The sequence below is a fragment of the Falco biarmicus genome, chromosome 3 (assembly GCF_023638135.1).
Source record: "Falco biarmicus isolate bFalBia1 chromosome 3, bFalBia1.pri, whole genome shotgun sequence".
NCBI lineage: Eukaryota > Metazoa > Chordata > Aves > Falconiformes > Falconidae > Falco > Falco biarmicus.
The window spans coordinates 112,629,103-112,652,582 of NC_079290.1; the positions used below are offsets into that span (position 1 = coordinate 112,629,103).

A 23,480-nucleotide genomic window follows, 5' to 3' on the forward strand; every position below is an offset into this window, starting at 1 on the left:
GGATCAATGTTCAGCTGCCTCCAATCTGGCCTCTGTTTGTGCAGTCAGAAATCCATGGAATGGGTGGGGGGAGCAAGGTACCAAAACCATTTAGCTGGTTAAAGAGGCCACTGCTGATTTTTGTCTAATCAGGGGGAAGCCCTGCCATCTTGCAATTGTGTGTGCCCAAAAGTTTCATTTCAGTTACACAAGATTGAGTTGGGAGAATCCGTTGAGGTAAGTACAGGCAGAAGGGGCAAAACAGCATTGATCCAGATCTTGAGAGAGCTTTAAATTGGGAGTGTGGCCCTCAAAGAAAGACTACAGAACCCACCATGCATTGCTGTATTGTAATAATCTTAAGAGAGTGCACTAGCTTGGTGGAATTGCAGTAGTGTTGCCAGCATCAATTACTAAAGAGGAAGGTGGCTATGGGAGATGTGTAGGCCACGTTTGGAACAGAGGCTTCAGCTGGGCTCCCCTTGAATTAAATTTTGGCAAAGAAACAAATGTGTGAAATGAGTGAAGGTGATGATTGTATTTTGGATGTATTCCAGCGATCCCTGCCTGGCAACGGACTGCAAGTATGCCAACAAATTCCACTTCCACTGTCTCTTTGGGAACTGCAAATATGTGTGCAAAACCTCTGGCAAAGCTGAATCCCATTGCCTGGACCACATCAACCCCAACAATAATTTGGTGAACGTGCGAGACCAGTTTGCTTACTATTCACTGCAGTGTCTCTGTCCAAACCAGGTAAGAGCATTCAAAAAGCAGTGTTCTAGCCGGACTGTGTGTGGGGGAGAAGAGTAAGAAAGATAAGTAGACCACTCAATAGGAAATGAGGCTGAGTGTTTCATTCCTCATCTAACTACAGAACCATGGAAGGGTCTTAATTACGTGATCAAGCAAAATGCTTGGTTTCCATCAAAATGAAAATTGCAGTGCTTTTGTGTTTCTTTGACTTGGGTGAAGTGGACAAGGCAACTGGAATGATCTAAGAGACATGAGATGAGATAAAAATCTGTGATGAATACCAGGGAAAGCCACGAGTGAGTGAGTTAGGTTTGGGATATGTCGATGTAGAACAGTGCAATACAGAATACATGACAGCAATACAAAATGCACAACAGGGAGCAAGGTTGCGCTGCAGAATGTGGAAGATAAAATGGATGTGATCTAGAGTATCAGTTCAGGCCTCTCTCTCATGTCTCAGAGGGACAGCGTTAGGAGCAAGCAGATGAGAGTGTATTTGTTTTAGATATGCTTAAAGCAACCTGCCTGTTTGCTCCTCTCCAGCACTGTGAATTCAGGATGCGAGGGCATTATCACTGTCTTCGTCCTGGCTGCTACTTTGTGACTAACATCACCACCAAGCTGCCCTGGCACGTGAAGAAACACGAGAAGGCAGAGAGAAGGGCAGCTAATGGCTTCAAGTATTTTACCAAGCGCGAAGAGTGTGGCAGACTAGGTGAGTTTTCTTCTTTTTCCCCTGTCGCCTCTCTCATGTGGTCTGTCCCATGTCCAGGCTAAAAATGCCATGAGTTAGAGCCTGCGAGTTATGCTTAAGATGTATTTGGTCATTAAATCACTGAACAAGAAATGGAACAGAACAGAAAGCAGTTCCTGATCCGCTTGAGTTGAAGGATGTTTTCCCAAATAAACCCACGTTAAAGGGATAGAAACTGTAATATAGAGGATTTTATTTATATATACACATCTTGAGGTGCAGCTTCCCCATCGTTTTTCCTTTTTATCTATTTGTCAGTACCTTTTCTTGTACTTTGTAGTCTTTTGGGCCTACTGCATGTGTTGGGTAGAGTTTAAGGGTGAGCTTAGGAGTAAAAAAATGCATAGGGGAAGTGCCTGTTCTGATGAGTGCCTTGTGCAAACGTTCTTTCTGTATCAAGGAAGTTGCTGCTTTGCCTGATTCCAGGCAGTTTCAAATGAAACTTCTTTTTAGCCATTGCCAGTGCAGTGTACTGAAGGGCAAAGGGCAGATAACTGGAGCCGCAGGTGTGGAGAAGAGCGTTCAGTAGCCTGCTCCCTCCTCCAAGACGATTCCCGCAGCCCCCTGTGAGCAGCAGGGAGTGCGGCGCTGTGCCTTTGTGCCGGCCTCCCACCAAGGCCCGGCCAAGGAAGCGCCTGAGATGCAGCAGCACAGCCTCAGACTAGGGCATGCCCACTTGCCAAAATTATTAGCAGCACTGCAGTAGTTATTAAAGCTAGGTGCCTCTGGTGTAAAGATGGCAAAACGAATTTGTAAGAAAAGAAAGCAGAATGCATTCCCAGGGAGGTATCTAGAGCTGAAATCTCACAGCTCCAGCAGAGCTCTATCCTGAACTGCCTGGATTCACTTAACCCTTCAAGTTGTGTTTTGGCTTTACGGTATCACAGCCCCAGTCCTCCCTATCACTCCTGGTTGGAGCAAAGGCTGAACCAAAGCAGGGTTCAGAATAACACTTCTACAGCTGCTGTTCTCTCACATTGCAGGGAAACAGCCACAATAACCAAAACCAAACTTTTCTTTTCAGCTTTGACTACATCGTGAATGTATACCCAAATGGTAGCTTGTTTGTGGTAACCAGGGTAATGAGTGTCAACACACCAGAGCCAGTACTTACCTAGGTCTCATTTACACGTCAGTAGGTTGAGCAGTTGCTGTTATTTACTCAACTTTAGGTGTTTCAGGTGATAGCAGGGGCTAGACAAAGCAGGACAATGATACATGACACCCAGCCTGCTCGAATGCCCTAGCAACAGGCGAGCCTTCACCTGCCCTTTGCTGATACTGTTTCAGTCCCGCCAGCACTGTTTGTTCTCCATCCCAAAGAACAGCACTACGTGATGGGGAGGGCACATGAGGTGGGGCTGTGGGGGAGTGCAATACCTAAACAAACATAAGCTTGGCATGCGCGTAAAACACTATCTGTGAGCTAAAGATGGGCTGGGTGATTCAGGAGTCTTTTGGCAGCAAGGCATCTACAGGCTGTGCATGTGTCAGCAGTGTTTATTTTGGGGAGTGATGGGGCACATGCATCCAGCAGTATGTAAATATGCCTATAGGCTGGGCTTGCCATGCAGTAAACATACCAGGGGTCTGCATTTGCCTACGTAGATAGAGGCAGCATGATGGGCTGCTGTAGCTGGATGTGTTTGTATAGGTGTATATGGTCATACCAATATATAAATGCATGTCTGCTTCTCTGTACATCTCTATGCTTCTTATGTTGCATATGTATATACAGCAGGTGCAGAAAGCACTGGCCTGCTTTAAGGGCTGTGAATGTGTCTGAACACAATAGATTTTTTCGTATGTATGTCTGTGCATGTATAAATACATACACACGTGTATGGGTGGGGAGGGAGAGGTTAAAAATACATACATGTGGAAGTAAAGGTGGATGGATGTAGTCAGGTGACAGACGAGTAAAACTAAGCCTGACTGTAGGTCTGTACCACTGTGTATATAAGGATACAGCCAAGGGATGATGGACAACCCAACGATTGATATAGCTGCATTTTAACTGTAAAAGGCATTATTTATCAGCTATAGAACGTAGCTCCCAGCATGCATGGTGCTATCCACGAGGAGCAAAATGTGTCAAGTGCTGTATGCCAGAACCCATATAAATTGCTTGTTGTTTAGTAGCTACCCCTATTACACAACAAATTTGGAGTGGCAATAAACACTTCCTGGCTCACTTCTGTCTGACCAGAGAACATACACTGTCCAGAGCTAGAGCTGTTAAGGGACTGCTTTTCTGAGAGCACACAGTTAAGGGGGGGGGGCAGGGAGGAAAAGAACTTTTCATTTCTAATCTAATCATGAGCGTGCATTTTTTATTTTAACTTTATGCTATAGTTAAATATCTTGGGTTTGTTCTCTTTGTAAAGGAAAAGGCACTAGCTAAGACTGGAGACCATTAGGCACTAATAGATGTAATGTTCCTTTCTAACAAACCAAAGAGGGATGGAACTAGTCTGCAGCTCAGGCTCACTTCTTAGATCTGTGTCCATTGTAATAGTCTCTTGCAGTTGCTCACAGGCCAAAGGTCATGTTTCTTTCATTCAGGACTGTTCCTGAAGAACCTGTGACCATTTATAAATCTTCAATCCACCAGAAATTCATGTAGGAGCAGCCTTGTCGGGCCCATCTCCATATCATCTTCCCTACAGTCCCTTTCCCTGTTGGTACCTTTCACGTACTACATACAATGGTTTTGTGTCTGTAGGTTGCAAATATAACCAGGTGAACAGCCACTTCCACTGCATTCGAGAGGGCTGCCAGTTCTCCTTCCTGCTCAAGCACCAAATGACATCCCACGCCAGAAAGCACATGAGAAGGATGCTGGGGAAGAACTTTGATCGTGTTCCTACTCAGGTGACTCACTGGTTATTTAAGTTGTAGATCCACAGATAGCGTTGGTCCCTTTGGTTGCTTGATGCAGAACTGCTTTAGTGCCAAGACACTTGTACCCACACTGTTTAAGGATCTATGTCTCCACTGGGGGACGCGACTGGGGTATGTGAGTTCAGCCAAGGTAGCTTTACCTGGTTGGATTTCTACAGTACGAGGCGAGATGATGAAACATAGACATCAAAGCATTACTTAGTGTAAACAGCTTTTTGTTATGAATTATGGAGAAAAAGAACTGAGAAGGATAAGACTAAAATACTCATATTTACAACTTACACTCCCTCCTGGCTCTCTCAGTATATACCAATTGGCTTATTAAAATTAAAACGCTTAGGATGTGGAACAATTGAATGTGCTGGGTAAAGCAGATGTTTCCTGTTGTACATAAAAAATTATTTGCTGCTTCTACCTAGGATGGGAGAAATACCAGCCTCAAAATTTCTCTTCCCTTACTGATTTGGAATTAGTTTGGGGCACTCCTTGTCCTCTTTCAGGAAGTAGCAGACCAATGCAGCTGCATCTTTTCAACGGCAGCACTGAGCTGCTTCTCAGAATAGCAGCAGTCCTGCAGCCTCCTGCTTCTTCTTACTCCTTCGTTGCTTTAACTCCTGTTGGCTCTGGAGATAAAACAAGCTAGCTTTATTTAAATGCCTGTGACTGATCTGACCCTAAGGACGTCTTCTCGTACATGAAAAACAAAAGGGGCCATCTGTAGAAGCAAGATGGGAACCCCCTTCCATTTCACAACATGGGAATGAGAGGTCCCTATTAGTTATTAAGTACTGCCAGTAAGTTAATTGTTTTAGTCTGCTGCTGTGGCATGTAATGAGTTCACAGATGCCAAGGAACTGGTGTTACTGTTGTGGTAACTTTTGTTCTTAACAGATAAGCTTAGGTAGAAGAATCAAACTTTGGAGAGATTTAACAAATAGGTTTGTCTTCACTACTCTTCCAGTACGAGCCAAGTCTAGCTCCAAGAAATCTAGTACATGCTGAGCAGAAAATGCTAGTTTTGACCTCCACCTCCTTTCTCTGGCAATCCTGTGTTGCTTCAGCAGTGGAGAAGTCGTGATCGTGGCCTGAGCAATCCTGAGCATACAGTGCTAGTCGTACACTATTGCTGGGCTTAGCCTGTGGAGCAGTCCAGCAACAAAACAGGGATGAAACCACAAACCAGGGCATGTGGCAAAGCTAACCACATTGCTGTACTGCCACTGCCTTTCTGCATTTAAACTTACTGCTTCCAGTTTTTCCCATGCCTTCGTGGTGTGTTTGGATATGTGTTGCTCCTGGGTACCTGCCCATGTAACTCTCCTGAGAAGACCAGGCCAGGCCAGGCTGCAACAGCTGCGTGTGAACACCGCATAGACATGTGTCACTGGTTTCAGTCTGTGCTCCCCTGTTGCAATGTCTCAGCATGCAGGCACTAGGACAGTCATGTCAGTAGTCGTATTTCCAGTCTCTAAATGCAGCAGGACCTACACAGTAAGGTAGTAATGCCAAGATTAACACCTCCTGTTTTTGAATGCATCAGAATCCACACACCAGGATACTGGTGCCAAGATTAACACTCCCAGCCTCTGAGCGCATCACAATTTACATACCAGGATACATGTGCCAAGTTTAATGCTCTGAGCTCCCAATGAAGGAAGATTCATGCTCCTAGCCACGGTGCCATGGGTTCCACTCCCGAGCATGTTCCAGCTATCCCTCATGAACAGTGACAGAGAGAAATAAATGTGCAGACAGATGGTTTTGGTCTTGGCATCTTGCTTTTGGTGTTAAAGTCCCCATCCTGTTTTCTTGCTGCAGGTTATTGGCCACGCTCCAAGAAATGAAAATCTTCCCCAGGTTGGCAGCATGGCACCCAGCCCAGCCTCATCAGGAACCCCAGCTTCCTTTCAGGGACCCCCAAGCATGATGGACACTGAAACAGATGAGTACATGGATTACACTGGCTGTAGCCCTGGGGGTATCTCCTCTGAATCTTCTAATATGGACCGCAGCTGCTCCAGCACTCCAGTGGGCAATGAAAGTACATCAGCAGGTAAGAGAGAGGGGTGGGGTGGGGTGAAATGAATCACCAGTTGTCTGCTGTCTTGGGAGATAAACTCATGAAGGGAGGCCAAAGGACAACTGCACCTTAGAATGTAAACTGTACCAGCTTCGCAGTAGTGCCTCATACTAACCTAGCTCCCTGCATCATTTGTGAGAAGAGATCCATCAAAATCTGTGCCTCAAGCATCCATGAACTAACAGCGTATCTTTTTGCTCCCCTCAAGAGAGGTTTTTACCCTGTGTCTTGGAGTTGGATCTATTTAATAACTGATTTTTTTTTTAAAAAAAGTTGTGGGCCTCTCCTGTACTTGGCATTTTCCCTGGTACTTTTTTGTATTTCCTTGTGCAGCATCTGGAGTCAGGCACTTGCCTGTACTGTTGAGTTACAGAAAGACTGTACAACAGCAATTATTATATATAGGGGAAAAAAACCTACCACATCTTTAGAAAGCAACATATAAAGCAGCTCATTGAGCTCCCTTCCTCCTGCAAAAACTCTTGTTCCACTTTGTGCAGTGTTGCACAGAGACCTCCATCATCCCCTCTTTGGAAGTAAGTTTCTGCTGTTGTTTCCTGTTTGCCAGGGTCACGTGTAGCCATCTCCCACTGACCTGTATTATGGGGTTATCTTTTCAGTAGTCAGTTATCTTTTATGATTCTGTTATCATCTAGTGGTGATCCAGGGATCTCTTAGCTGTCCTTCCCAGGGTTAAGTGTTACATTCCAGATAGGCTGCCTCAACTGAGTTTGCTTTAATTTCATACACATTTTGCTACTTTCCTTTCCCACACCAGTCAGATGAAGGTTATCAGATAGCACATCTAACCATTTGTCTGAACACCACTGGGTCATGACAGTGGTTGCCCCATGACATTAAAGCTCCTCCAAAGAGTTGTGGTGGGACAGTGGTTCCTGGTCCTCCTTGCCAGTATGCCGTCTGGTCCAAATCATGCTTCCTAGGAAATGGCCCCGCCACGGCTATTCAGGTAGTGAGCAACTCCACTGGCCCAAAGCGTAAGGACCACCCTCACAGCTATTAGTTGGTAGAAGCTGGCACCATATAGATTAACAAGGACCAGACAAGCAGGAATTTCTGTGTGAAAGCCTGCGGCTCTTGCCCTGTGCCACTAAAGCCACCTTACCTTCTGCAGAGACAAGCTGCCTCTTCCTGATGCTGTCAGTTCCTCACCTTCTGTTCCTTCTCTGTTACAGTTCTGTTTCATACATTTGTGAATGTATTTTTCCATTTTCATCATATTGCTTCTGCTCTTGGGTTCTCATTTCAGTTCCTTTTTTTTTTGTTTGTTTGTTTTTTGTTTGTTTTGCTTTTTGTTTTTTGGTTTTTTTTTTTCTTTTTTTCCTTTTTTTTCTGCTTTTTTTCTCTCCACATTCTCCAGGCTGCCTGGTTCCTTCTACTGCTACCGCTGCTGCCGATGATGCTACCCACAATGCACCACAACCTCAACCACCATCTCTGCCTCCATCTTTCTCACAAGCCCTGCTTAGGTCTCCTCTTCCCACCCTCCCCTGTCTCTTCTCTCCATCTTGTCTCTCATACTCTCTGCTCAGTGCCACTCTTGGATCCAGCAGAGGCATTGTCATGCCTGCCGCCAGCACCACTGGGTTTTCGCCCATCATTGCCACTCCAACTCCAGTAAAAAGTGACGTTCCCTTAGTTCAGGATGCAGCAGGTAACACTTCTTTGCTTTCTCTCTTAGTGTCCTGTGCCCATCTCCTTCCCCACTCACCCTGCCCACACTTTTTTCTCTGTACCTTTGGGTCAGTAAAAAAGCACACGTCACTCTGTGTCTTATTTAACTTTACCCAAGGGCCCGTCCATGCCTACTCCTCTTGTTGGCTGACACAGTAACCGCAGCTAAGGGTAACCAAAACTGCAGCAACCCACTGAGACACATTCAGATACCTGAGAGCAATTTCCACCAGTTCTAAACTGTGAGAAAAATCTAACAAAAATCCTTAGTTAAAATGCGCTTTCAGCCTCTTGGTAACAGCAGGGTGGCCACAAAGCAAACTTCTGCTCATGTAGCATTAATGGAGCTTGGAATTCTTGTTTAGATTTTCCAGGCCACCCAGCCCAGTGCCCTACCATAGGCTGCTGCACACATCTCAGCAGGTAAATGAACCCAGTTCCCATATTTTTATCGATCTTGTAAGCTTCACTGCTTCCTATTCATATACAAAGCCATAAAATTCAGGGCAGCTTTCCCCAGCACAAGTAACAAAAGAGTGAAGTACAGTCAGTGTCACTACGATGACATCATCAGACAGCTCAGGCTGTTTCTCACACTCACTGTTATTTATATCTGCTTTTAACAGCTGCAGAAAATACATCTAGATTTTTAGTTTTAAGCTGCCGTGTTTCCCATGTGTGACTAAGATGAGAGATGTCTCAGGCTGGGGATTCTCATTCCAGCTGGGAGTGTTTTTTAGGGTGTGTCTCAGTTTTGGCTTCTTTTCCCGACTCCCAGCTCTTTTCTAGTTAATTAAGGGCATATTTGTGCTTAAAGTTCACACTTAAAAGAGGATTCTGGCAGCCTACAAATGTCCCAGTCATTCTTCCTGCCAGTTTTAGTAATGCACAAATCCAGGGTAGATGGTTGGGAGTGCAGCTGGAGGGCCATCTCCCCTTGGAAGTTTACAGGCTTTTCTCATGGGACTTGGCAGAAGGAGGAGTCTGTCCGGAGGACTGTGTTCAAATGAACAAAATTCACAAGAAACTGTATTTTTGCTGGGTTGGTTTTTTTTAACTGATTTGCATGTAACCTGAAACATCTTAACCTTGTGCTGTGCTTTCCTCTATATATTAATATATTTTTCTTTTTACCTTTGTATAGTGACATCATTTTTTTGTTTACATCATTAGCAGTTGAAAAGACAAGCTCATGGCATGCACTTACCATTGAGATTTCCTTGGGATTACATCTGTTGAGGCTTGTAATCTTCACTCGGGTGCTAGGGACTGAACGTTGTCCAGTGGCTAAAGGAGGAGAGCAGACCAAGTTACACCTCTTTCATGCCCTTGCTGTGAAACTTTGCCTGTATGAGAAAACAGAATTGGTTTAACTAAAGTTTTAAGCACATCTGTTTGAACTGTTGTAAAAGCTAAGCAGAAACACTGAGTTTAAACCAGGTAAAATGTAATTTGTACTTATTTCCCATGCAGAGTCTTTCCCTTAAGATGGCTTATGCTTATTTCTGTCTGAAGGCAGACGAGCTGAGCATTCATACTAATGATAAAAGATGTGATGTTTGGCTGTAATTTTTTTTTTTTTGAAGGAGGAGTTGATCTGGTTAGCAGCAATTTGTCCCAGCAGCGATGCACTTACACTAGTCGCCTGGAAGCGGACAGCTAGGTTTAACAATCCCAGATGTTTAGAGGGGGAGCAGACAGTTAATTGGTCACAGATTCTGTAGCTAAGAGCTTGCTAATTTAAAATCTACAGTGACAGAAAGCTATTCTTTCACTGGTAGCTGGTTAAATTAGCCTTAACGTGCAGTTTCCACCAGCTCCGTATCACTGAGATGGTCGCACCATAGATGCCCCAAGCCAGCATCCTTATTTCAGTCCAAGCAAACGTGCCGTGTAACAAATGGCTGTGGAAAAATCTTTTGTTCTTTGCTTATCCTGCAATCTGTATAGCCCAGCCATGCAACGATGTGGGAGATTACGTTGCTGCTACCATGTCCATTGACTTGTATCTTTCCGTACAGTGCCAGTTTAACTTCTGGGGGCTTCTTCAGTGACTGCCACCTTCTCTTAAAGGGTTGTCATTGGAAGGGCCAGATAATGCAAAAGTATAATTAATCTCTTTTAATACCTGCTTATCGGCCAGAAAAAAAAAAATTTATACAACAGTCAAACAGATGACTGTTTCTTCAGTCTCCTAGGCAAGGATGCAAGCTGCTCTGGATTCTCAGGCCCCAGGCACTGCATGTCACAAATCATGCCTGTTTTTAGGAGGATGGCAGTTTCAGCATGAAGAGAGGTTTAAAAAAAAAAAAAAAAAGAGTAAGTTTTAGGGTTTTAGTTGCGAGCTATAATTTCCAATTACACTCACAATTCTGCACCTGGTGAAAAATTCTTGCCTCCAACCTTGTCTGTGCTGCATGTTGATACTGGAGATTGTAGTTTGATTCTGGAAATAGCAAGCAAAGAAGAAAAAAAAAGTTAATAGATATAATGAGGTCGAGTCCTTGATGTCAGCTTGATCCTAGGGGACGTGAGCACTAGCCAGTTACGCTGGCCCCGTGAATGAAAGTGGAAGATAGATGAGGGCTCTTTATTTACTAGGGGCATCATGTGATTTTTGAGACCCAAGGGAAAGCTGTAGCACTGGTATTTTCTCTCAGAGTCCACTGGCTAGTGATGATGAGAATTAGCCCCATTGAACATCTGTCCATCTGTCTTTCTAAGTGCACTCATCGTAATATGTAGGCTCATTACAGTGAGGGATGTTGCAGTCTCCTGGCCAAAGTCCATCCTATTTCTATAAATTCCCCCCCTTGCAGTTTTAATCACGCATGGGATCTTCCTTTACTTCCTGCCTGTCCTTGGCAACTGTAGTGTATTACAAGACCCTGGATAGGGGAAAGCTGCATACACGTACCAGTTTTTAGCATGCTTAAATGCTTCTACCACTTCAGCCCAGGTGAACTACAGTAATACACCTCAGTCCTTGGATTGGAACAAGCCAGCTCGTCTGTATTAAAGTCTGAATTGAGGAAAACAGGACTAGAGACTAACTAAGCAGCAGGAGAAACTGTGAGAGTAGCCAAACAGAGAAGCAACAGTTAGCATTCGGGTAACAGGAGGTACACCAGAGCAGCAATTAGAGGCCAGGTGGGATACACGATGTCCGGCAGGCATCAGCCAGCCCACGATCCCAGGGTTCAGGCTTACTTGAGGGATGTTCCTTTAATGAGCCATTAAAGCAGCCTTGAGAAGTTCAGAGCTGAAGGGATGAGCTGCTGGGTGGGAGCAGTTGCAGCATTGTGTCTTGGCAAATACAGAGCTTGCCGGGCTGGTTAGGAGTTGAAGAGAGACCTGGCTGCCAGCAACATCACTCTTCGCTTTTTCTCCTCAGGGAATACCATCACTATGCCAACTGCCTCGGGGGCCAAAAAGCGCTTCTGGATTATTGAGGACATGTCCCCGTTTGGCAAGCGCCGCAAGACCGCATCCTCACGCAAGATGCTGGATGAAGGGATGATGCTGGAGGGATTTCGGCGCTATGACCTCTACGAGGACTGCAAGGACTCCAGCTGCCAGTTCTCTCTCAAGGTTACCCACTACCACTGCACGCGGGAGAATTGTGGCTACAAGTTCTGTGGCCGTACCCACATGTACAAGCACGCCCAGCATCACGATCGTGTTGACAACCTGGTATTGGATGATTTCAAACGCTTCAAGTCTTCACTGAGTTGCAACTTCCCAGACTGTCAGTTCTCTGGCAATAGCACACACTTCCACTGTCTGCGCTGTGGCTTCCGCTGCACTGACAGCACCAAGGTGACAGCCCACCGTAAGCACCACGGCAAGCAGGATGTCATCAGTGCTGCTGGCTTCTGCCAGTTCAGCTCAAGCGTGGACTGCGAGGTGCCTGACTGCAAGTACAAACTCAAGTGCTCCCACTTCCATTGCACCTACCCTGGCTGCAAACACACGGTGGTGGGCATGTCACAGATGGACTCGCACAAGCGCAAACATGAGAAGCAGGAGCGAGGGGAGCTTCCTGCCATCTCTCCTGGCCCCGAGGGCCTTGCCCACTCCACCCTTGAGTATGACATCCAGAACTCTTCCATCAACCTGGACAGTTCCCTCAACCTCAGCACTGACAACAACAGCTCCCTCTTCTTCCTGCAGAACGCGGCTGGTGTGGGCCTCAATGATTCCCTGGACCTCAGCAAGAAGCAGTCGGAAGTCACTGAGGGTCCCTCACCGAGCAGAGCCGGGACTGCTTCTCAGGAGAGGGGGGCGGTGGCATCTGCCTCAGGTGATGTGGAGGATGAGGATGACTCTTCCCAAGAGGATGAAGAGGATGATGAGGAGGAGATGAATGAAGAAGAGGAGGATGACGAAGAGGAGGATGATGATGATGATGACGAGGAGGAGGATGAAGAGGAAGACCTGAACACAGATTCTGAAGAATCGCTGCCTGACCCTGAGGGCCTGGCCACTAAAGAAGATGGAGAACCAGAGGAGGCTGCTTCTTCCACAGACCATGGCAATGCTTCCAGGCCACAGGGTGAGCCAGCCCTTACTCCAGCCCCAGCTCCTGCTCCAGCTCCAGCTGCTGCCCCAGCCTCTACTGTTGCTCCAGCAGCTTCTCCTTAATCTCAGAGACAACAGCGGCAGTGGTTTGGTTTTCCTCTGACACAGAATTACTAAGAGGACCCCATATGAGGCAAGAACAAGGATCAGGATGGCAAGTGAAAAACAAACTCCGTGCCACACACATGAGAGAGAGAGAGAGAGAGAGGAAGGAAGGAAGGAAACCCACGCTCCTCCACAGGCCCCCTAAGAGAGACAAGTTTGCAGCAGGACTGGTGCTGCATCACTTCATTCTGCAGATCACAGAACCTGGGGGCAGGACACAGCAAAAAATACCCTTTTGTATGGACACGAACCCTGAGGGTACCAGCTGCTTTTCCTTGCTCCCTGCATGGTGCGTGGGGCCTGCGCCCATCTGGGGACCCATTGTTATGGGAGGGGCTCTATCCCCCCATTTTTCTTTCTGGTTTGTTTTTTTTTTCCATGTTTTCAGTTGTACGATACTAATAATAATCTCCACTTCTTGGAGGGGGGTGGGTGGGAACAACAGGTAATGAATTTTAGAAATATATATTTGTGTGTGTGTCTCTCTATATATAATGTATACACACACACACATATATAAAATTCAAGGAATTGGTGTCACAAAGACAGCTAGCTCAGCTTTTGCCAGTGGGAAGGAGGGGGTGAGGGGTGCGCACTCTCTCTCTCTCTCTCCCCCCCTCCCCCCCTTCTTTCTCCAGCATTAAATGAATGGCATCAGACAGCAAGGGTGGGAGTGGGTATTTATTGTCATATAAATGAGGATGCATTAATGAATGAGCAGGGGTGGGAATGGGACACTCCTCTGTTCTTCCAGATCCTTTTTAATATTAATGATAATAATTTTGAATGCTATTTATATTGTAAAACTTTCTCAGTCTACACTTTCTCTGTAGGATGCCTCTCCTCATCCCTGCTGTTCTGCCTGTAGGGATTTAGCTGAAGTAACTTGGGAAGAACGCAGCGGGCAGTTACAGGGTCTGTCACACTGGAGGACTGGGGTTAACCTCCCATCCAGTTCCATCTCATCCCAACCCCGCAGTGCTTCCTCTCTGTTGAGGGCGAGGCGTTTTTGTGGTGCTTCAGTATCCCCATCTCAGGAGGTTGTGAGCTGACCTCTGTCCCACGGTGCAGCACCAGGAGCACCGTGCTCACAGAAGAGCGTCCTAGCCATTAAAGCAGCCTTGAAAATACAACTTGCTCTCTGACCAAGCAGTCATACGATGACAGGTATGTCCCCACTCCCCGAGCCCTTGGCCCCAGCCTTTCACTGGGGGCGGGCAAGTCTGTCTTTCCACGTGGACCGATACAGATCTCTGGTGACATCTGGGAGAGGGTGAAGGCACCACTGAAGAGGGAGGAGGCGGCAGGCGAACATTCAGGATCCCACTGTGGGATGTCCTGCTCGGCACGGGGCTGGGGGGCCACAGCTGCTCCACAGCACGGGGGCAGCTACCGGCCCAGTCATGACTCTTACAGCTCCAAAGCCTAAGGCTGCCGCAGCCCACGCAGCACAGAGAACTCGAAGATGGGGGGAGATGCTAGCTGAGGCCGGGATGTAGCCAGCTAAGAATTAAGGGATTTCTGGGTCCATGCTGATAAATTTTGACAAGTAGGGCTAATAGCTTGGGCACTGCATAAGCAAACGCAATGATACTGTGTTGAGAGCTACAACATTCAGAAGCTTGGGCTTTCCCCTGGCTACAAGCTCTTTCCTGCTCCCTTTTCCTAGTCCAGTCTGGGAACACACACTACAGAATACTGTCCCGGACTCCTGACAGGTGGGACAGTAGCTTTGACCCCAAATCCTCACCTGAGTCAGAGAGAGGAGGCTTGTCTACATACACCTGCACTCCAGAAGGACTAGCCATATGAATTAATTCTAATAAGTTATTTCAGTGCCAGTCTGTAAGTATACCAGCCTAGCAAAAGGTTCCTTGTGTCTGAAGTTTGTCCCTTTTTTAAAAAAAAACCCCTAATTATTTTTTTCTAATGTCATGCAGGCGCCCCCTCCCCCCCCAATTCCATGAGCACTTCAGCTCCAAGGGATCCCCATAATTTGTTTTTACCCTTAACAGATAAAAGCCTCGAGAAGTTTAGGTTGGTTTTTTTTGGTGTTTTTTTTTTTTAATTATTTCCCTAAGGAACTGGTGCAGATCAGGTCTGATTTATAAACAAGCAGCTCAGCTGTGTAAATGTGGGGACAGAATGTTCAGATAATGTTTCAAAAGGAAAGGCAAAAAAAAAAAAAAAAAAAAGTTGTACAGTATTTTTCCTGTAAAGGTTATTACTATATATAGAACAAAAGAGAAACCACCAATGCCAGAGGGATGGTGTGGGGGGGGTCACCTGCCTTCTGGGTAGCCCTTAGATTATGGTTAATTGTGTGCAAATTTTTTTTCTCTCTCTTTTTTTTTTTTTTTTTTCTCTTTTTTTTCCCCCTCCTTCAATGTAGTGTTTGTTTGTAGGGGGTGGCAGGGGATGGGGGGGGCCTTAATGCTGCGGTTTGAGGCTGACTTCACACTCCTAGCACTGACCGGAGCTGCACGATTCTGAATTCTAACTTGAATTTTGTAGAGATGAAACAAATGAAAACAAAACAAATGAAATATTGTTATTACTAGTTTGTAGTTTATTTAATTCTTTGGAGTTCTTTTCCTCTATCAGCTATTTGTGTGGCTTTTATTTTTATAGGGGTGTTTTTTTTGTTTGTTTGTTTTTGTTTTGTTTGGTATATCCCCTGCCCTCAACCGTGTGTTTTCTAGCACAACCCAGTTCTTGCATATAATGAAGCTCATGTTCCTGGGGCAGAGTGAGGGAATGAGGCCCTGGAATTTCGAGAAATTGCATGGGGCAAAAAGATTTTACTTTTAACGGCATTTGCTGCAGGTTCTGTACTTGTACATTTTCCCCATATTCAACTATTTAGATAGTACGGTGATGGGCTCCAAGAGGAATCCTTGGCTGTAGCACAAGCCACATCTTGCAAAGCAAATGTGTTTCTGTTGTACCGCTGCAATCAACATGTCTGTCAGTGACTTTTGTGGGAGCAGGATCGAGCCTACTGCCTTCAGTACAACACCCCGCGAGGTTCACCTGACACCTGCCTGGGCGCGCTGCTGGCGCCGAAGGCGAGGGGGGGTCTGGTTCCAGGGGCGAGGCACGGGGCTCACGAGGGCCCTGGTTCGGTGCGGGAGAGACGGGCTGTTTCCCTGCTGTTAGGAGCTGGGAACCTGCACCCTGACATAGCGGTTTTACCTCTCCCCTTACACATCTCACCAGACTCCACTGGCTGAATCACTGCACAACAGTGGGAGAGAGCAGAAGTGTGTGGAGAAAGGGGTGAAAGACCTACTAGGTAGCGCTGCTCACGCCAGCCTGGCGTGCTGGGCGCTGGACGCAGCGCACCGTCCCAGGAGGCAGCCTTAGGCAGGTGCGGTCCGTGCTGGATGGGGCCCTGTTCCACATGTCCTTCTGGGTGGCTAAGTGTGCCAGAAGGGCCTGTGTTTATCTATGCACACCATTTTCTCCCCCAAGGCACCCTACTTCTCCCTAACATCTCAGCCTTTCTCCCAAACTTCTATTGCCTCCTCTCCGGGAGCTGGCACAGGGAACGAGCTTGCTTTCCCAACAGGCTACTGCTGAACGTGACCAGCGAGCAGGGCCTGACGCGCAGAAGGTCAGGCACCCTCGGAGGACAGTGGCCACTGCCCTTCCAGACAGGGCCACCCAGCAGGCTGGCCCGACCCCCAGAGCCTTTGCCAAGTCTTGTTTCTGTAAACCTCTTACTATGTCTCTATTCGCAACAACAACAACAACAACAAGTCAGGAAAGTTAAACCCGTCTTTTTATTCTGCTGTGTTCAGGCTTTAATCCAGCAAAACTCTTAAGCAGATGCTTTCTGAACGGGCACAGGTCTGAGCCCATGCTTAAGTGCTTTTCTGAACAAAGCCTCAGCAGCACAGAGATCCCTGTTACAGCGAGGTGGCTTTTCACTTCAGGCTATCATATCAACAGGACTGTTAATACAACGCTATTGAAATATGTGCTTAAACGAACGACCAGAGAAAGAGAGGGATCCCACTGTGTATGTGTGGGGGATCTGTATGAGGAGGGGGAAAGAGGAGAGAGGAAATGGAACTATTCTGTCCAAAACAAGATAAAAACCAAACAAAATAAACCTTCAGATGGACCCTCCTGATTCTGCTACCATTCACTGCTGAAGAGCAAAAAAAAAAAAAAAAAAAAGAAAGAAATAAAAACTATTGACTAGATTGTTCATTCTAGCCACAAACTCAACTGGATTAAAGTCTGCGTGGAAGGAATTTTGTAAAGAAAATAAAAAATAAAAAAAAATTTCCAATGTAGCAAAAAAAAAAACTTTAAAAAACAAAAATAAAAAAAAAGACAAAGAGGGAGGATTCTAGCCTTTTGTAATATCCATATTGCACACTAGGACTATAAGCCATTGCTAGCTCATTTTGAATTTTAAATGTGTAATTTTTTTTTGTTTTGTTGTTGTTTTTTCTTTCCGTGGGGGAGGGGGGGGAAATAAATGCTTGAACCACCAATGCTCTTTTTAATGTTTTATAAATATGTATGTGTATATATATAAATATAAAAATAATATGTATGCACATATATATGTGTGTGTGTATATATCTATATGTATATACATATATATAGATATATAGATATATATATAGGTTTTGAGACAAAAATGCAGAAAGTGAAAAAAAAACACCCTAAACAGGATGGTGTGCTCTGATTTACTTGAATCTGGTCTCTTCAGCACCTGCGTTATTAAGAACTGAATATTTTTCCACTTGAATTTAGTGCTATTAGAAATTTAATATATGTGTTTTATTTATTTGATTTTTTTTTGCATGACTGATGCAAGGTTTGACATTTTCACTCAATAAAAACTGGAAAAAAAACCCCAAAGTTTTAAGTGATCGAGTTGTCTTCTTGATTGAAGGGTTTTATTTTTTTAAGAACTAACAAGTCTTGTAGCGGTTGGGGTCTTTTAAAGCACTGGAGTCCTAGTAATGCCTTGCACCCATTTTAATATATATGGACTCTGGCCTCGAGCTTTTTATGCAGCCCTGTAGCTTTACTTGAAGCGCTCACTGGGGCCCCTGACAGAAGCGATACTTACGTGTCCATGATCTGCTAAACTGGGACCTGGAAGGAGAGAAGTGACTACTCACATTTTGACTTTTCCCTTCCTACCTTGGCCTGCAAACTCAGGGTGGTGGGTTGGGACCGTGGTGGAGCCGTGCTTGCTGTAACCCACCTGAAACCTTACAATGACATTCCAAGCCCACTAAATCAATCGACGGTTGACTGTCACCCTAACGAGAGAGGTGAGGCATCCTGTCTGCATAGAAGGGCTGGGGGGCTAATAGACCCACTAGTCACCAAAACGCAAGGTTGAAGCCGTATACTTTGGCAGAACTTGGCAAGAATGCACAAAGCTGTATGCCATGCATCTAAGATCTGAGAGCAAGCACCCCTTACCTGGCCACTCCATAGGTTTTCTCCTGCTGCAGAAACTGGCATAGCCCACGCGGTTGTAAAGTACAGCGAGGCCATCGGGGATGAGAACGTCTCTCAGGCAAGAGCGTGTCCTGACAGCCAGAGCATGACACAACACTGCCTTGGTGCAACTGATCCAGCAGTCACAAACGCTGACTGTAAAGGAACAATAGATTAGATAAAACCACTGCACGCTTGCGGCAGCTTGTCCCCACCGTTCTCCTGCCCAAGACTCACCCCAGGCCTGGGCACTTCCACACTGGAGCTGGGGCTAGAACAGCTTTCCATCACCAGCATCCCTGCTCTGGACGAGGCAGCTGGGGACAGGCAGTAGATGCCATTTTTACGTGGAACTAAGCAAGTTACTTTGCGGGGGAGGAGGGGGGAAACGTGCATGTTCACAGCACTTCATGTGCTCTAGAGCAACTGCCCTCGCGCTACCTGCCAGGTCCCGACATGTCCCCGAGTACTCGCCCCCTCAGTGGGAGCCCACAGCAGGCACCATCCCAGTGGTCCTCGGGGAAATTTGTAAACGGATCAAAACTGCACAAAAGCTGCCTCTGTGCCGACCCCCGCCTTCCACCCTGCCCACTGCTGTTCATCCACTGGTGAGGCACCGAGACTGCACACAGGGCAGCACGCACCCAGCCCTCCTGACAAGGCTGGGCTCGAGCACTCGGGAGCTGCAACTGGTTCTGCACCGATGGCAAGTGTCGGGGTGTCTGTGCATCCACGCCCGCGCAGCCGGTCGCGGGCTCTGCGGTGCCAGCTGAACTGCTCCCAGGCACTGGCCTGGCACGAAACACTGCCCTGACGCCTGTCCTGCCAAAGTGCTCCTGGGGACCGGGGGTGGGGGAAGCAATGGCAAAGTTCTTGTTCTACTCAAAGAAAGCAAAGAAAACCCCTCCTGTGTGGCTCTTCCCCTACTATCTCAAAGCAGCTGGGTCTTTGCGCCTGCCACCCGCCAAAAGAACCCAGAAGCAGCAAAGTGGCGCTTGCCAAGCCTGATGCACTGGCAGCAGCTGCCTTCTTATTAGCAGAGAGGATTAGACTCCTCTCTCTTTCAAAGCCCCCTCACTGCTCTGCTGCAGCTCCCAGCCATCCTGTTTTCAGATGTCATTATCTGAACACGCTCCTAATCCGACCTTGGAGCACAGAGGTTTGTTCTCACTGGAGCTCTGCCCACAGCACATGGGATATTTACATGACTCTGTTTCCGGGGCGGGGGGGACCGACAGGGGATGTGAACGACATTGACATTCGCTGCTTGAAAGCTCTTGCTGGAACTTGCCTGCTCCCTGTGGAACTCTGACTGCACTTCATAAAAGAACGACTAAGTCATGGGAGAAGCTGCAAGATGAACAAATTGAAGCCTCACTGTTGCATACATTCCAAGCCCTCACAACTGGTGACACTGCAGCTGTGCATCTGCGGCTCTGCACCCTGTCCCTGCAGCTGGTGAGCCATGGAAAGCAGCAGATGCCTAGCGAGGCTGCTCGTTCTAACGTCAGGACAAGAACTGGGCAGTTGTAATACTTTGATTACATCAAGCGTACTCTGTAACAACATTTTTTTTGGTGAGACCAGGACCCTACGGTTACACACAGAGCCACAAACCTACACTGCCTGCTTTACGTAAGACACTGGATATCCGCTTTTCAGCACACTACCAAGTCTCCTGCAGCACCCACCAACATATGCACCCACAGCAGGAGTATCCCCTGGCACCAGCCCAAACATGAAACTCAAAAGGAGCAGCACTGCTTTCCCCTCTCCGAACTACTCAAGACTTTAAACCAACAGAGGCAGCAGAATTTCAATTGCCTCAAACATAAACAAGCAGCATTCAAGGTATTCTAGGACACAGACCAGGAGACCAGATGGTTCTGCTGCTGCTTCCAATCATCCTGGTTTTTAGATGCCATTAACCAAACATGCCTAGTCCAGCCGCAGCACATGCAAACCTGTCCTTGCAGAAGCCATAAGAGCTGCCCAACAAGGACAGAAACAAAGACAGCAGACTGTCAGCGCTGGCTACAAATGAAGGTAATAGCCATCACAGTGGCTCAGAAAGACTATCATCGCTACTCATCCGAGTGCTTCTCACACACAGTCTAGCAAGCATATTTTTAGAGATTACTAGGAAAAAAACCACTGTGGGTTACACCTCTCCTTATGTCCCTGACCTACAAGGAACAGTTTTTGTACTGTTTTGTAGGCATTCATTTAATTTGCAGGAATCTTTCTTACTAGCTCTTATTGGCTCCAAACCTAACTCCTCTTCAGTCCAGCCACCACCTCCCAGGGAGCTGTGCAGACCAGGACGCAGCGCGGCCGGTGTGGGGCAGCCAGCGATCATCCCTGAGCCACACCATCAGGTGTGCAGTGCTGGCGCACGTGCCCAGCAAAATGCTCCTCACAGCTTGCTCAGCTGAGTACAGAACACAGCAAAGCATGTCCGACTGGGAGGATATTTACTCTAGTAGCACAATGCCTCCTACACCCAGACAGAAGGAAATTCAGAATTCTGATGCTTACTGGTAGAGGAAAAGCAGCTGTTATGATGCACAACATACACAGGGCGTAACTTACAGCTTCCAAGGACCAATGCTCAACACTGCCTTCCTAAGGCATGACGCCATTAACAAAGACCTCAAGACTTGCTAGGGAAATAGGTCTGTTAAATTAGCCCATATTTACACCTCTAGACTTGAGAAGCAAATTTGCAGCTGAGCAGGATCTTAGCATAGAAGTGGTCAAGTCCTTGGGTATGAGCGTGGCTGAGATGCCCGCAGGAGCGCGGTTCCAGGGGAATCCCTAGGGCAGGAAAGGGGAACCACACATGTGCTGCTGCAGCTTTAGAGAAACCTACTGCTGAGAAAACAGGGCACGCCTCTGATCAGGTGGCAGGACTGGCAACTCCTAACTCTTAGAAGGCTCGCAAGAGTTAATTCTAACACATCCCCTTCCCTGCAACAGCACAAGAGAACAGAAGTAGAAATTTTAACAGAACACAGACAAAAAAGGGGAAAAAACATTCAGACAATGGAGAAAAAAATTAATTGAACCAGCTTTTGGAACTGTCCGTGTTGCTCAGGTATGGGAGCCAAGACAGAAACCAGCCTTTAACAGGTAACAACTAGCTAATCGATATAAACGCCTTGAGACTTCCTGGGAAAAATATTTTCACTGGGCACTGGGTGTAATAACACAAAGCAAGAGAGAAGTACTATGACATAGAAGTGAACAAGAGACTGTGGACAAAGTGTTTAAAGCTAAGACTTTCACTTGACCTCTAAAACTTCCTTCACAGTCCTGCACAAGCCCTTTGCAATAAGTAAAGTTCTGAACCATGGATCCTGCTACATGGTACATACAGACTGCATCGACTGCTTGTGTCACAGCCACTCTTTGCATTTGCACTTCTGGGCTGCTGTGCACAGGCGCAAAATTGTGTTCACAAACCTGCAGGTGGCTTATTTGAAGACCATGGGAAGCCCTTTTAAAGAAGCAGCTCTTGGGAAAAGGGAAGGAGAGGAGCTATAACCAAATATCCCCACCCCCCACCCCCAATCTGCATGCAATCTACACAGGAGGCTGAAGCTTTCAAACATGACAATAAAATCTCACATTATCTTCAAAGGGAACATGAACTTTAAAGACTTCTCTGAAAGTCAACAACCAGCTTGTACCTATTCCAAACAGCAAAAGCATGTAGGTTGTTGGGAATGGTTTTTGAGCTTCACACATGCATGCACACACACACACACACACGAATAAATAAATAATTTCTGCCTTTCTCCACAAATCAAGGCAGAACTTAAGTTGAATATGACCAAACTTGGAAAGAGTGAGAGTGTGCATGAGAGTAAGACCTGCACATGCATAGCTACAGCAAAATACACAGCTTTGCCTAATACTTGTGTGGGGACAAGAAAAGTGTGCCACTTTCGGTGAATGCACGCGTTAGCACGAGAAGGAATTGCACGTGTGGTATGTACTACACCTGGTACATTTTACGGATATCTATAAAAAGGTAAGGAAAGGCAAGATGCTTTTGAGTCCTTCTGTTGCTGACACTGTTACGTGGAAATACAACATTCAGGCAGGAAGACCCTGCTTTTTGGGTTTCTTGTCTGCTGTCTAGACGAAACTTCACCAGTACCTGAAAGCTGGCAGCACCTAACTCCGGGGGCCACAGTCTCTACCAAAGGGGGGAGGGCAAAGAGGGGACAAAGGCACTGAACAGCATTTTTAGGTACAGTAGGTGTTAGAAGGGATGACAAGTTCTTCATGCCAGCTCTGGGGCAAGCAGCGGGCTCTCCAGAGCCCCTAACATGCATCTTCCCTTTCAAGGGCCAAGCTTTTGCTCACACAGCCCCTCCAGAGGCAGACCCCTTTATCCCACTGGGGGGAGGGCTGGGTGCTGTGGCCCCTAGTCCTGCTCTTGCCCCTGAAGTGCCCCAGGCCCATCCTGGCTGAGGAGGGGTGGCCAACGGAGGCAGCTTCCCTCCTTTCTTTTGCTCTTTTTTGGCAGGGAAACTCTTAAACAAACAAATGAAGAAACACTGAGGATTTAAGTAAACAGATGAAGATTTATCTGACAGGCAGACTGAGCCTTTCCCTGCCCCCTCCCCTTCCCACAGGGCAGGGTGCTGCCTTGTGCTCTCCCCATGAAGCCAGCTTCACCGTTTGCCGAGCCCTTGCTGTCACCTTGCTGTCACCCTGCTGTCACCGGCAGCCCCTAGGAGCCTCCTGTGGGTCCCAGCCCACAGCCAAGCTCTGCCTAAACACCACAGCTCTACCGTCCGACGCACTGAAGAGGGTAAAGCAAAGCCGTTTGGTCTGTGGCCAAAGCAAGCCAGAGCCTCTGGCAGAGAGGCAAGCTGGTTTGTTCAGCTGGGCTACCAGGCTCCAGCCCCGCGAGTCACATCTGGGCTAGAGCCAGCTGCGCCCACGAGATGGAGGGGGACCAGCTGTGGCCTGTGGCTGGGGGCAGCACCGCAGCCACCCCCGCAGCCACGGAGGGACACCCACGGCCGGGGCAGTCACTGCGCTTCTCTGGTTTATGCCAACCAGCCAACCCCGCCCATGGTTTTTAGAGCTGGGGAAAAAAGTAAGTAAGAAAGAGATGCAACAGTGTGATGCTCC

The 23,480-nt window shown here is 47.0% G+C and overlaps 1 protein-coding gene and 1 long non-coding RNA gene across 8 annotated transcripts in view; one reads left to right on the forward strand and one right to left on the reverse strand.

The window, feature by feature from the left end:
• CASZ1 (castor zinc finger 1) overlaps positions 1-17,052 on the forward strand; it is a 208,121-nt gene extending 191,069 nt beyond the window's left edge. For 5 of the 7 annotated variants that reach the window (XM_056330672.1, XM_056330670.1, XM_056330668.1 and 2 more), the window contains 6 exons: positions 537-735; positions 1,279-1,450; positions 4,215-4,363; positions 6,212-6,446; positions 7,855-8,148; positions 11,563-17,052. In XM_056330672.1, the coding sequence (XP_056186647.1) occupies positions 537-735; positions 1,279-1,450; positions 4,215-4,363; positions 6,212-6,446; positions 7,855-8,148; positions 11,563-12,812 (2,299 nt within the window). In that variant the 3' untranslated portion in view covers positions 12,813-17,052. The remainder of the gene's footprint in view (positions 1-536; positions 736-1,278; positions 1,451-4,214; positions 4,364-6,211; positions 6,447-7,854; positions 8,149-11,562) is intronic. The other 2 variants (XM_056330673.1, XM_056330674.1) reach the window with 1 other exon arrangement.
• LOC130145626 (uncharacterized) overlaps positions 1-21,880 on the reverse strand; it is a 32,367-nt gene extending 10,487 nt beyond the window's left edge. The window contains exons 1-3 of the long non-coding RNA XR_008820621.1: positions 18,312-21,880; positions 10,537-10,614; positions 9,376-9,514 (exon numbers count right to left, since the gene is read on the reverse strand). This is a non-coding gene — a long non-coding RNA (uncharacterized LOC130145626). The remainder of the gene's footprint in view (positions 1-9,375; positions 9,515-10,536; positions 10,615-18,311) is intronic.
• Positions 21,881-23,480: the final 1,600 nt, after the last annotated feature.